We start from the raw sequence: 13578 nt of genomic DNA, 5'->3' as shown, positions 1-13578 counted from the left end.
AGAACTTTTTCTGTGGAATTTTTTGATACTTTTTTGATGTAGAAGTCCAGGTGGCTAGACACAAAGCTATGAATATTTTAATTGCTGACTGAAACGATGAGTTTCTAGGAGTTCAAGAATTTGGAGAAGTTTCTTGGAGGGTATTTGAAGTGCAATGAGGACAGCGAGGAAAATAGTGAGAGGAACTGGAGGAAGATAATTGGCTTTAACGCTGAGCTTATTTTCATCACAGTCAGTGAAGTAGGATGTATAAGATAAAGTCGATGGCAATATGTTATGGGAACGTAAACAACAGAACATACAAACTGGAAGGCAAGTAGTAGCGAGAACAGAATAACAGTTCGTGATCTTGAATATAAACTTCATTCCTGAGGCACGATAACTGATCACAAACGTATGATATCCTGCTTTTCAGCTTTGGAAAAGAGTGAGAACTTGGCCCATTCTAACTACTAACTCACAGTGGATCACAAGGTGTGTGTGAAGATGTACAAGAAATACCTGTCAAGTATATCTGATCACGGAAATGATCATTTGAACCAGGTTCGATAACCTAGGCTACTGCTCCCGGCAACATAGCCCCACAGGTGACTCCGCAGAATCATTGCGTCTGAAGTAATAGCCTTATCGTGCTGTGTACAGACCAAGCTGATATATCTTCAACAGCGTCACAGCATCTGAGAACAGGTAAGTGTGAAGATCTTTTGGATTTTGTAAACGTGGAAGCTTTGTAAAGAGAAATATCAACGTTGGTTGTATCACGGTATCGAAAGAGGACTTGGGTGTTGTAGATGTAAGAAATAAAGTAATGTGAAATGATCGTAAGGCAAACGTGGGAGGCCAGAAATCTGTATCCAAAAAGCTTAGGTGTTTTCTGAGTGTAGAGTATAGGCATATACTGTGCCTATACCACAGTTATGTGAGAAAATGGAAGAGATAAGGAGAATGAATATATGTAAAGGAGAGGTACGGAAGAGATTCTAATCGTCGTTTCATGATGATAATAAGAGCAAATAGTTTTTTGGCTTTATTGTTCCGTTTCCGTCATAATCAGATACCGTGACATCCTCTTAACATTGAAAACTCCAATGAACGGTGCTAAATGCGCGAGCTTCTGTTACGAATGGTGTTGAGAGCTTCATTATTGGCTGCAAGATGGCCTTTGACCAATGTTCGTACTAAGTGTTTGATCAGTGTATTCATTCTCTTTCCAACAGTAAGGAAAATCATGGCAAGAAAAGAGACTGTGTCGAATCCTGAGCCTGAGCAAGCTGATGGTCCTAGCAGGGAGACGTGGGGAAATCAGTTCCAATTCATGTTATATTGTCTCGGTTACGCTGTTGGCTACGGCAACCTGTGGAGGTTCCCATACCTCTGCTACAAGAATGGTGGAGGTGAGGAGTGCATGTTTGTTTAGAGGAATTTTTCCCTAGAAGAACGATGGAGGTTAGTGATATTTTGTATGTAAATGTTTCCTGATTACTGCTACAAAAGAGAGAGAGAGAGAGAGAGAGGGAGAGAGAGAGAGAGAGAGAGAGAGAGAGAGAGAGAGAGAGAGAGAGAGAGAGAGAGAGAGAGAGAGAGAGAGTGGTTCTCTGATGCCAAAAGGAAGTCTAAGTTAATGAAAGAACACGGATGTGAAGACTTACAGTCCAACATGAAGGTATTGCTTCTCTTTATGCCTTCTTTTCTAAATATGAACGAAATAAGATGATATAATTGAGATGTGCAGGTGGTTTCCTCCTGGTAAACGTATATGAAAAGTGTGTTGCAATCAGTGATCTTGCAATAAAAGTTATGATATTAAAAAGTTCTCGATCTGTGGTGCAACCTTCTGTTGAAAAGCATCTGATCACACCCACGCCTGAATCTCTTATCTTTGTAAACGAAGTGTGTAGCTGTCTCTTCTTCATTATCTAATCTCAAGAATTTACTATAATTTCCGATCATTGGCCGGTGTCTGGGCTAACTGCAGTGTACAGAAAAATAAACCTGGTTGCATCATGGAATTAATCAGAGCGGAATCAAAAGCCTTTCGCATTATCATCTCTCCTAATGGCAACGTTTTCTAATCCTTTTACTGCAGCTGGCATATATATATATATATATATATATATATATATATATATATATATATATATATATAATATATATATATATATATATATATATATATATATATATATATTATTATTATTATTATTATTATACTTTGTCGCTGTCTCCCGCGTTTGCGAGGTAGCGCAAGGAAACAGACGAAAGAAATGGCCCAACCCCCCCCCATACACATGTATATACATACGTCCACACACGCAAATATACACACCTACACAGCTTTCCATGGTTTACCCCAGACGCTTCACATGCCTTGATTCAATCCACTGACAGCACGTCAACCCCGGTACACCACATCGCTCCAATTCACTCCATTCCCCGCCCTCCTTCTTGAATATATATATATATATATATATATATATATATATATATATATATATATATATATATATATATATATATATATATATATATATATATATATATATATGTATATATATATATATATATATATATATATATATATATATATATATATATATATATATATATATATATATATATATATATATTATCCCTGGGGATAGGGGATTAAGAATACTTCCCACGTATTCCCTGCGTGTCGTAGAAGGCGACTAAAAGGGGAGGGAGCGGGGGGCTGGAAATCCTCCCCTCTCGTCTTTTTTTTTTTAATTTTCCAAAAGAAGGAACAGAGGGGGCCAAGTGAGGATATTCCAAAAAAGGCCCAGTCCTCTGTTCTTAACGCTACCTCGCTAACGCGGGAAATGGCGAATAGTTTAAAAGAAAAGAAAGATATATATATATATATATATATATATATATATATATATATATATATATATATATATATATATATATATATATATATATATTGGAAAGGATCACAATTTTGCGCGTGATCAAGATATTCCTGTGAGTCCACGGGGAAAATGAAACACGAAAAGCTCCCAAGTGCACTTTCGTGTAATAATCACATCATCAGGGGATGATGTGATTATTACACGAAAGTGCACTTGGGAACTTTTCGTGTTTCATTTTCCCCGTGGACTCATAGGAATATATATATGCGCTTTTCTTAGTGTAAGATATTGTGTCAAATTCATAAAATGTAATAGACTGTTTTCTGGAAACAAGTAAAGAATTTCCAATATATATATATATATATATATATATATATATATATATATATATATATATATATATATATATATATATATATTGGAAATTCTATACTTATTTCCAGAAAACAGTCTATTACATTTTATGAATTTGACACAATATCTTACTCTAAGAAAAGCGTATTTACAGTAAAATTTCTACCAGGACCATAATAAAGTAACAATTCCTCATCCAAACATACAACCATGCAGTATGTATGGGCTGATACAAACTTGGGTGCTTACTGTCTGTAGCTACGTAAGGGAAGCAAAAGATAAAGTCAGTACAAAAAGAAACATTTGACTTTGTTCGTACGTTTGACAGCATTGGCTGTACAGCTGCTCACAGATCATATAGATATTTCTGTCACTTAGGTTAAACTAGCAACTATCAGGCAAAACGTGAACGATTTTGTTCGTATTCTTTTTTCTTTTTCATTTTCCGAACTCGCCTGCCCACAGGGTAGGATGGCGAGTTAGTTAATCGTCTCTCTCAGTCTGTCATGTTATTGTTCCTTTATCTATGCAGTACAGGTGTTTCATCGGCTATATCTCAGCCGGGTCCACTGGCTCCTGGTAAAACTAAAGTGTAACCTTGAGATGGAGCAGATTTACATTTCCTGTTTTTCTCTGTAACCTTGTTATGATTTGTTTTCACTTAAGCATTTGTATTTCTATTTTTTGTTGTTGTATATCTATTGATTTATCTATCTCATTCATAACTGTCCCAGGCCAAGGCTGCGCCAGTTCCAGTTGCATCATACATGGTACGTGGATGTGAGCGAATAAATGTCGTTTACTTCCTCTGTCCCTGACGGTACCTCACTGACGTAGGAAGCGGCGATCATGTCGAGAATGGCGCACACTGCTGTGTCTTGTTGCTTGTAGAAACGTGTCTCTTGTGTTGGACCTCCGTCGGGGCCGGCAGCATTATAATGTGTTTTGTGTGTCGCACAAACCGCATAACTGATTTGATTCCAGGGAGCTATCAGTTTCCGTAAACCGTGTTCTCAGGCAAGATTTTGCTTACTGCCTTAAGCCCAGCCATACCACCGCACGACGGTACGACCTCTAGGTATCATGACCCGGCTTTAAGCTTAAAACTTGAGAGTGTGGCCAAGGCCAAAACTTCGTAATTAAAGATCACACCATTGTGCTCCAGAGCCGTTCCTGTCGTACTGAAGGGTCGTACCTTCGTCCCAAAAGGTTGTGCCGTCGTCCTCAAGGACTGTATCATAAGGCTAGTTTTAGTATCTTCCCGTATATGGACATAATTTATCTGTCCTTAATTTTTCTCTCGTTTTCGTGATATATTTCTCACCTGCTTTGTTCCAATCTCCACATCCCTCCTGTTCTTTCAGCGCCTTGCCTTGATGAGGATTTGTATCCGGGAGACGGACCTGTTACATATACTGTACAGTCGTTACCATAGACCTTGTAGATTTAGAACTGTATCGGTATTCTTAACCTCAATATCAGGTCATGCATCTCCTTTAAGGTGAATTAGGATGATGCATTCCCAGTTCCCAATCTTATCGGACTTTCACTATACAAGTTATTCCATATTTTACATATGTGTCGGTTTCTATAACTTACAAGAACATTTATGAGGATCACTTCACCTAAATTCCTGTTCTTTTTCCAGACTAAGTTGTTCACGTAATTCCTTGACGATTGTGCGTAATGTTTGGTATCTGATTGCTCCACCAGCGGCGTTCCTCATCCCGTATTTCATCATGTTGTTGTGTGCTGGTCTACCAACCTTCTTCCTGGAACTCGCCATTGGCCAGTATGTGAACCTCAGCCCAGCTACAGTCTTCCCTAAGATGGCTCCAATCATGTCAGGTAAGCCATCGCTGTAGTCTGTCTTCAAAAATCCATCTATGAGTGTGGAACATCCTGTTAAGGAAGAAGCCACCTCTTTATTTTTGCACTTCTTTTCATCGTAGATTTCATTTATGTCGGAATGATATGTAACCATATTGTTATAATTCTTTTCTACTGCGTTGAGTCAAGGTCATCACCCTGCAGGCATAGGCTGGGGAATGATCGTGATTTCTGCGCTGACGGCAACTTATTTCAACGTCATCATCGCGTGGTCCTTCTTCTACGTCTTCGCCTCCTTCTCCTCCACGCTGCCTTGGAGCAACTGTGACAATGACTTCAATTCCGTCGGTGAGTCGAAACGCTTGATAGAGGTGGTAGCATGTTTACTATGTAAAATGGCCTCCAAAGACCTTATTAACGCCTCTTTTACCCTGATGAATCTAGGTTCTTTTCCTCAGGGTGTTTCACGGAGCAAGCAGCCGCCATCTGCACTAACCAGTCTCTGCACTACTACAACAAGACCTGTCTCAGTACCCTGGAATACTGTGGCCTGGCACACCTCGTCTCCTATAACCAGACGCACTGTTACAACCCGTCGGAGCCCAACAATATCAAGGCTGTCGAAGACGCTGTCCGCAGAATTTACGCCAGCGAGGACTTCTTCAAGTAACCATACTCTTTTCGTTCCATTGTGATGATATTAAATGCCCAGATCATAGAAACTGAACCATAGAAGACGTTTTGGTAATTCAAACTGTTGTAGAATGTACATTATGTTTTCCAGGTATTAGCTAATGAGTTTGAAGATAGGCATGTGAACTTCAGCATATTAAGAATACTAGCAAATCTTGGCCCTCCGGGCTTTCGTCGGCTCGTTCCTTCTGAGGTCTGTCACCACACTCTCCCACCATATCCACTACACCCTTCCTGACCACCACCACTCCCTCCTTTCCCGGCTTCCGCACATTCTCTCCATGACCACCACACCCTCCCTCACCGCTACCACTCCCACTCCTATCCCCAACGACCACACCTTAAACGGCGGAATGGCACTGTTCATTGGTATAATGACTCATTTCATTTTCTCTTCAAGCCTTGCTTATTGTCGGTACAACCTTGCCGCTCAGCAATAGAATATTTTCTCGCAAATATAGCACCCCAGTAGTTAGCACTATCCCTCCAGCGGAAATGGACGAATTATTGATAACTGTAACTGAAGTTAGATGTCATACGTATGGTAACACCCCTAGCGTGTCTAGAGAGAGACAGATAAAAGACAAGGCCTTTTATCTATAGTTCAATTACTCATTTATCCCTCAAATTGCATATAACTAAAGGCATCACTGGATTCTACCTGCTTGGCGTTAGGTCGTTAATGAAAAGCCACCATCGGCGAGATTGCAACTTTGAAACACAAAGATCTCGTCAAAGAACCATTTATCCCAAATGAGTCCACTCTTTTCCACGCCTGACGTTTTCTATTTCTTTTATGAAATCAATGTTTTGCGTCCTCTCAGGAACCGCATGCTGGGGGTGACTGGGCGGACGTGGGAGGACATGGGAGCAATGCGGTGGGAGCTGGTAGGGTGGCTGGCGCTGTCCTGTGTGATCGTTGGAGCATGCCTAGCCAAGGGCATTAGGACCACCGGCAAGATCGTCTACTTCACCGCCCTCTTCCCCTACGTCATCCTCCTCATTCTCTTAATCAGGGGTTCGTTTGCCCTCCGCTTCACATTTTTTTTAGCATTTCCTTAGTTTGATTTATATCTTATATATAAATATACAATTTCATCACGCACCATTGCAAGGAAAAAGTTGGACCATCTCACACTTCATTATGATTGTGTATCTGACCATAAAAAAGGCTGATTCAGTTTCAGTATATTTCCTATGCCTAGGATGGCTTACTTTAAGCAGTTGAATTACAACCTTGCAGTTGTTGTACCTCCATCTAACACTATTCTTTATTCACGGAACTTCAACCGGTACTCTAATCACCAAAATAGATTCCCAAATATGCAGTGTGATTTTGCAACTGTACTCCTGTTTTAGCAGTCCTTAAGAAAGGGACACTAATCTTACTAAGTACGATGCCTTCATCAGTGGATGAAACCTTCAAACCCCTTAGAAAACATATGGCACTTCAGAGCATAATATTTCAAAACGATGACTTAAACCCAGCATACGCTACTTTAACACCTTACAGTAGAGTAGGATAATTTAAGTAGTGTGAAGAGCGGGAGAGGTGGCTTTTTGTAATGGTTACATTGGTTCTTCCCCTGCGGCAGGCGTCACGCTGGACGGAGCTTATGAGGGGATAGAGTTCTACCTCTTGAAACCCAACATGACGCGCCTGGGGGAGGTTGAGGTGTGGGTCGACGCGGCAGTACAAATATTTTTCTCCCTTGGGATCTGCTTCGGATGTCTCATCACTCTTGCCTCCTACAATAAGTTCAACAATAACTGCCTGAGGTATATATAGCCATGTAAATGACAGAATATGTTTTTTCTTATTGAGGATTCATTTACTGAAAGCATTCATAATTATCTATCCCGCACGGTAGCTTGACTCCGGAGTACAGATAAAAAATCAAATGGTGAATTATTTGACATAACCCGTCTCATGATAAGCTCAATAACTAAGAATTAATATCTTCTTTGCTGCTTTGACTTCTCACCTAGGGACGCCGTTAGCATTTCCATCTGCAACTGTTTGACTTCGGTGATCATTGGGGTCGTAATCTTCAGCGTGCTGGGGTTCCTGGCACGGAAACTCGGAGTGGAGGTCGATGACGTGGCGGCCTCAGGGTCTGGTCTGGCCTTTGTAGTCTACCCGGCAGCCATCAGCCTGATGCCCTTACCACATCTGTGGTCAGTCCTCTTCTTCTTGATGCTCATTTCACTTGGATTAAGTTCACAGGTGAGTGGGCTGCTACCCAACCAGTCCCGTCACATGTACATCCCAAACCTCAACCACAGTTAAGGAACTCTTCACTGACGTTTTCCACTGATATCAAAGATACTTGTCTAACTTCCTCTTGGTCAGCTGACTCTATCATGCTGTCATCAGAGGTGGGCTATCTTAATTTTGTGCTAGCCCATCCAGCATACGTGAGTCAGGTCATCCATTGCATGTGATCTTTATCTCAGACTTTGTATATACTAGAAAGTTATTTGAAATAGTAATTTCAGTAATTCAACAGTCCTATACATATACTCTTTTCCCTTGTCAATGTATATTCTTAGTGATGCGCTTCGCCAAATATCGGCATATTTTGGAGGCCTTTCCTCCGAAAAATATGACATGATGAATGTAGTGTAGAAAAAACTTCCCAGTCTTTGTCAACCATTGAAATTCATAATAAGATACTGTGTGTAAAGCAAACTTAAGCACTTTTCATATCTATCTTCAATGGCGTATAAATTGCTAACTAGGATTAGATGTGAAGCCTCGACACCTGCATACTTTAGATGAAGCTAACTAGCTAAACGATCAAACTTTAGCTTAGTTGGGACGTAAAGGACACCAGTACGGGTGCCTTTACGAGCCGAGACACGTCTCTGTGGGTGAGGACATGAGAATATTGGGTTGAGTTGAGACTCGCTGAAAGGTACCTGTCTTTATTTACTATATATCTACTATATTACTATATATTTACTATATTACTATATCATATACTATATACTATATTACTATATCACTATATATTTACTATATTACTATGTTTTTAACTCATCGTGGTGACACTGAAACTAACTGGGAGAGGTGCCATAGTTTACCCAGGTGGAGACTGTGATAACAGCGGTGGTGGATCAGTTCGAATGGATGCGGAAGAAGAGGTCATTAGTGGTGGTGATTTGCTGCTTTCTATTCTTCCTCGCGGGTCTTCCGATGTGCCTGGAGGGTGGGATGTACATGTTTGAATTGTTCTTTTTCTACTCGGCGAGCGTGTCGATCATCACCTTGTGCATCGTACAACAGTGCAGCGTTCACTACACTTACGGTGAGTTCCTCGATGTCTGCGGTTGCTTGCTCCTGTCGCAGAACCAGAAGAATGGGGTGAAGAAAGACCTTATAATGTCTAGCAGAGGTTCATAGAGACAATAGTAGTGTTAAAGAGTGTGATGACGAGGGACACACGTATATAGTCAAAATGTTCAAATCGTTTGACTCTTTTAAGGCTCTACTTTTTTTTCATAACAAGTATCAAATAACTTGCGTGAAGAAAAACACTTAACTTTAGTCTGTCAGAATCAGAAATTTACCTGTTTCTTTGGTTCAACATACCTAGGATAGGAGAAACTAAAACTCACGTTTATGTATAAGTAGGACGATTACTGTAAGCCTTCTTAACCTCTTGAGCACGAATATACTACATTTGAACACAGCATTACGACTCTTGAGCACGGCAATACGATCCTTCAGCACGATAGCATAATCCTTCGGTATGATACGTCCGAGGCCAGGCAATCATGCCTAAAGGTAGCACTGTCGTGCTCAAGGATCATACCTTTGTGCTCAAGGGTCTGCGGTTATGACAAGGGCCATCAGACCTATGAGATTCCTCCGGTATGCAAGACTTAATCATATCAATGTTAATGCACTGAACACCCACGGCCTTTGTGGTAATACTGAGTAACTACCGCAGGATTTAAGAAGATGATGAGCAACATCGAAGAGATGGGCATCCGACTTCGAGGTCCTCTGTACTGGTACTTCTCTTTGGCTTGGCTCCTCCTGATCCCTGTCGTTCTTTCTGTGAGTACCGTTCTCCACCTATAGCTATCGTGTGTAATGCACATCCCCACAACCAGGCCCTGCAGACCATTTCCCAGGTTAACCCCGCTGCCTCATATGACCTGGTTCAGTCCATTGTTTGCACGCCACCCTCTGTATATCCTCATTCTTGAGCTCCCTCAACCTCACTCTTCCTATAATCACTGGTAAACAACTAATTTTTATCACACATGGCTTGTGGTGTATTTGATGCAGTTTTGGACGCTGATTTCGAAAATGCAATCTGTCTTGTATCACGTCTACTTTTTATGATATGATGAAAGCTATATTGTTGCATCTGGCCCTGATGGCCTTCATTGCTAACGGCAATCTCCAGAGTGGATGTGCCATGAGTGTTTAAGCATGTGCGTATCATCGCAGATGACATCAAGAAAATGTACCATTTGTACGCTCGTTGACCTCTTTGGGATCAGGGCAGAAAATGGGTTCCGCATGTTATCTGTACAGATCTTTCAAATGGCTAAATAAGGGGAAAAAAAGCAATGCCTTTTGAACTCCCATGATATAGAGGGAGTGGAAGGATCATGTTACAGACCGCTGTTTCTGCATGGAATTTGTCATTGGGGTTTCTCCTTCAAACAAGCACAAGATTATCTACCCGAGTCTGGACTCCGCAATACGACCAGTGCCATATAACAATGACAGCCTTCCCATTTCACTACCACCGGAGGAGGATGGCATCGACGATGAAAAATATGGTAAGAAAGCTGGTGCTGTATTGAAAGAAACGGCAACTGATGCAGAGTTTGTACGTGACGACTGACCAAGGAAATTTTCTCAACGAGAGTTAAATGATTTGACACTGCCGAAAGATAAAGCTGAACTTCTAGCATCTCGTCTACAAGAGAAATATCTGCTCAAGAAGAACGCTTGCAGAACCTGTGGCTAGCCTGCTCTGTTTTTGCAGCATTGACGCATTAGTCCACTGCTTCTCCCAAGAGCATGATCCCTCTTAATGGCGCTTGTCCATCAACTCATCTGAGAGAAGTCTGAAAGCGGTGCTGCTCCACAATGGGTACAAGAAACACTCCGTTCCTGTAGGACATCAGTGCACATGAAAGATTGCAATGAGAACATACCATAGAATACAAAAATTACAGCCGTAAAACATGTGGGGACTAGAAATTGATCAGCATGCTGGTTGGAATACGGTCAAGATTAACGAGATGCTGCTGTTTTTTATGCCTCTGGGATAGTCGAGCAATTGTGGGCATTATATGGAATCGAACTAGCCTCATTGAAGACCTCATGAGCCAGGAATTTCGAGTGTCTAGGATAAGCCTCTGGTTGATCCACAAGATGTTCATCTTTTGCCTGCTCCACATAAAGCTTGGTTTCACGAAGCAATTGCTGAAAACACATGCCAAGAGAAGCTCTAAAGTATTCGAGTATGTGGTGGAAAAATTTCCGAAGATCTAAGGCTAAGTTGAAAGAAGGCATCTTCGTCGGTCCACCGATAAAGGAACTCCTGAAAGACTACACATCTTGATGACTTGGAGCTGGAGGCCTGGCTATGTGAAAATTTCTTGAGAAACTTAAAATCTCCAGCTTATGAAGGCCGTGTGAAAAGACTTCTGATTTTCTATGCTGCAATGGGATCTACCATGGTATGAAGGATGTCGCTCACTGTGCATTTCCTCCATGCACATCTGGACGCTTTTGCGAAAAACCTTGGAGCAGTGTCTGAACATCAAGGAGGTTTTCTGGAATGAAAGAATGCTTGCAGATTACTGTTCGATGTTACACAGGGAAGAACCTGAGTCAGAGAAACATAGGTCCAAAGCTCAGTGCATTCAGCTTGTGAAGTGTGTGTGTGTGTGTGTGTGTGTGTGTGTGTGTGTGTGTTTGTGTGTGTGTGTGTGATTATATGAGAGAATAGGTAAATAAAAGTATGTAGAGAAAAACGAGATAATGAAGATGAAAAAGAAGTACAAAAGGTAGTGTACAGAAGGATAAAGAATATGGAAGAAATTTTTTTCCCGTAAATTGTGCTTTTCTTTTGTTCAGCCCAACATATCTGACGTTTCTGCAGTGCTAAGGTCGTCTACATGCTATAATCTGCCTCTATTTTTCTTCTTCAGTTTCTTTTCATCTGGTCCATCTACTCCTTCGTACCTGCCCAATGGGGAGACTACCTCTTCCCCAAGAACATCCAGATCTTGGGCTGGTTCCTGTCCACCTCTTCCATAGCTTGCATCCCCCTCGCAGCTCTCTGCGTCATCTTCACTAACAAGAAGGGTTTCAAGAGCTTGTTCGAGAGTTCGCCAGATTTCTGTCCGTCTAGCGTGCGACATCTAAGAATGCAGACGGCACGACAGAGGGTCTACGTTAGCAAGTTCCGCTATGTTAACGACAATGATAGCTTCTGTGACACTGAGGTAAGTGATGACCTTCAGATACTCGTCTCTGTTACGTAATACTTGGCATTTTGACGGAACTAAAGATACTTTTCAATTCGTAGGAGTCTCTCAGCGTGAAAGGAATCTCTGTCTCTCTAAGTTTGATTGTTGGTAGTTCTCTGGGATGTCTAGCAATATCGTTCAATGTATTCTGCGTGTGATGTTGAAACTCAGTACCTTTCTTGGTGGCTACATAATGCGCGTAGACTCTGCTCAGATCCCGTGATGAGATATTTGGAAAAAATCTTTGAGAATTTCAGTTACATTGCTGGTTCAAAAGGCATATCAAGTTCCATTCATATACTTCATATAAGAGACTAATGATCATGGTTTCAGAGAGCAGGGTGGTTTGTTTTATTGTGTGAACACAGAATCGATGTCAGACGAGTGGTTTTGAAATATTTTTGATTCATATCTAGAAAAACTACTTTGTACTTGATAAGGTTTTCTGGCAATATAGTGATTAATGTAAACAGGATATTTTTTTCTAAACATAAGTAGATAAAGTATCTATAATGGAAAACACCTAATCAAACACATAAGATTTTTGACACATTTACCATCTATCTTCTCATTTTCAGACTCGCTGGTTTCAACGAGAAACTTGTTATATGATTCGTTTTGCACGACTGTGATTCATTGCTGATTTTACTTACATTCATAAAAACGAATGATAGTCCTGTTTCATATTGTATCTCATCAGGTTCAGTTTCCAGAAATCTTAGTATAGCTATTGAAGCTGTCTTTGTCCTCTGAACGTATTTGTTTATGAGGAGCTGTTAATGATAATAAAGAGATAGTTTGGGCCTTCTTTTGCTTTGCTTCCTTTCGCTCCGTAGAGGCGATTCTAATAGCGGATTTAGACAGCTGTAAACAGCAAGAATAGTCATGAAATTGAATGATTTATCGTCGCTCGTTAACAGTCATTTTCACACACAGGTGAGACCGGAGCAGGAGAATGGATCTGAGGATGTCACAACCAACCATGGGTCTTGAAGTGTGTCTATGTAAGGTACTCTTGGGCAGCGGTGTGGTGGAGGTGGGGGGAGCTGGACGTCAACCGCGGCTGCGACAGCTGCTACTGATGAGTCTACAACATTTCCAGCGGCCAACAGTGACCATCATGTATCATACGTGGGAAGAGCTTTTTGAGAACCGTTGCCTGTTGCATTAAGTAAAAGAATATCTATAGTAAACATCGGCTTTGAGAACCCCTGCCAGCAACTGCTGTACAAAAAAGAGGTTTCAAGCTTTTTGGTAAGGTAGACAGAAGAACATTATATATATATATATATATATATATATATATATATATAAATAT

The 13578-nt window shown here is 40.9% G+C and overlaps 1 protein-coding gene across 1 annotated transcript; it reads left to right on the top strand.

Annotated features, from left to right (window-relative positions):
* Positions 1-576: 576 nt before the first annotated feature.
* Positions 577-13453, top strand: LOC139748049 (sodium- and chloride-dependent betaine transporter-like). The gene is made up of 12 exons (XM_071660623.1): positions 577-685; positions 1217-1394; positions 4944-5078; positions 5265-5408; positions 5519-5726; positions 6578-6771; positions 7349-7532; positions 7743-7980; positions 8836-9064; positions 9710-9819; positions 11940-12236; positions 13197-13453. Exons 2-12 carry the CDS (start codon positions 1229-1231, stop codon positions 13251-13253), a joined length of 1962 nt encoding a protein of 653 aa, XP_071516724.1. The 5' UTR covers positions 577-685; positions 1217-1228; the 3' UTR covers positions 13254-13453.
* Positions 13454-13578: the final 125 nt, after the last annotated feature.

This window comes from Panulirus ornatus, chromosome 72, assembly GCF_036320965.1.
Source record: "Panulirus ornatus isolate Po-2019 chromosome 72, ASM3632096v1, whole genome shotgun sequence".
Taxonomy (NCBI): Eukaryota; Metazoa; Arthropoda; class Malacostraca; order Decapoda; family Palinuridae; genus Panulirus; species Panulirus ornatus.
Note: the sequence above shows the minus strand (reverse complement) of the source record. Positions and strands in the feature narration are given on the sequence as shown.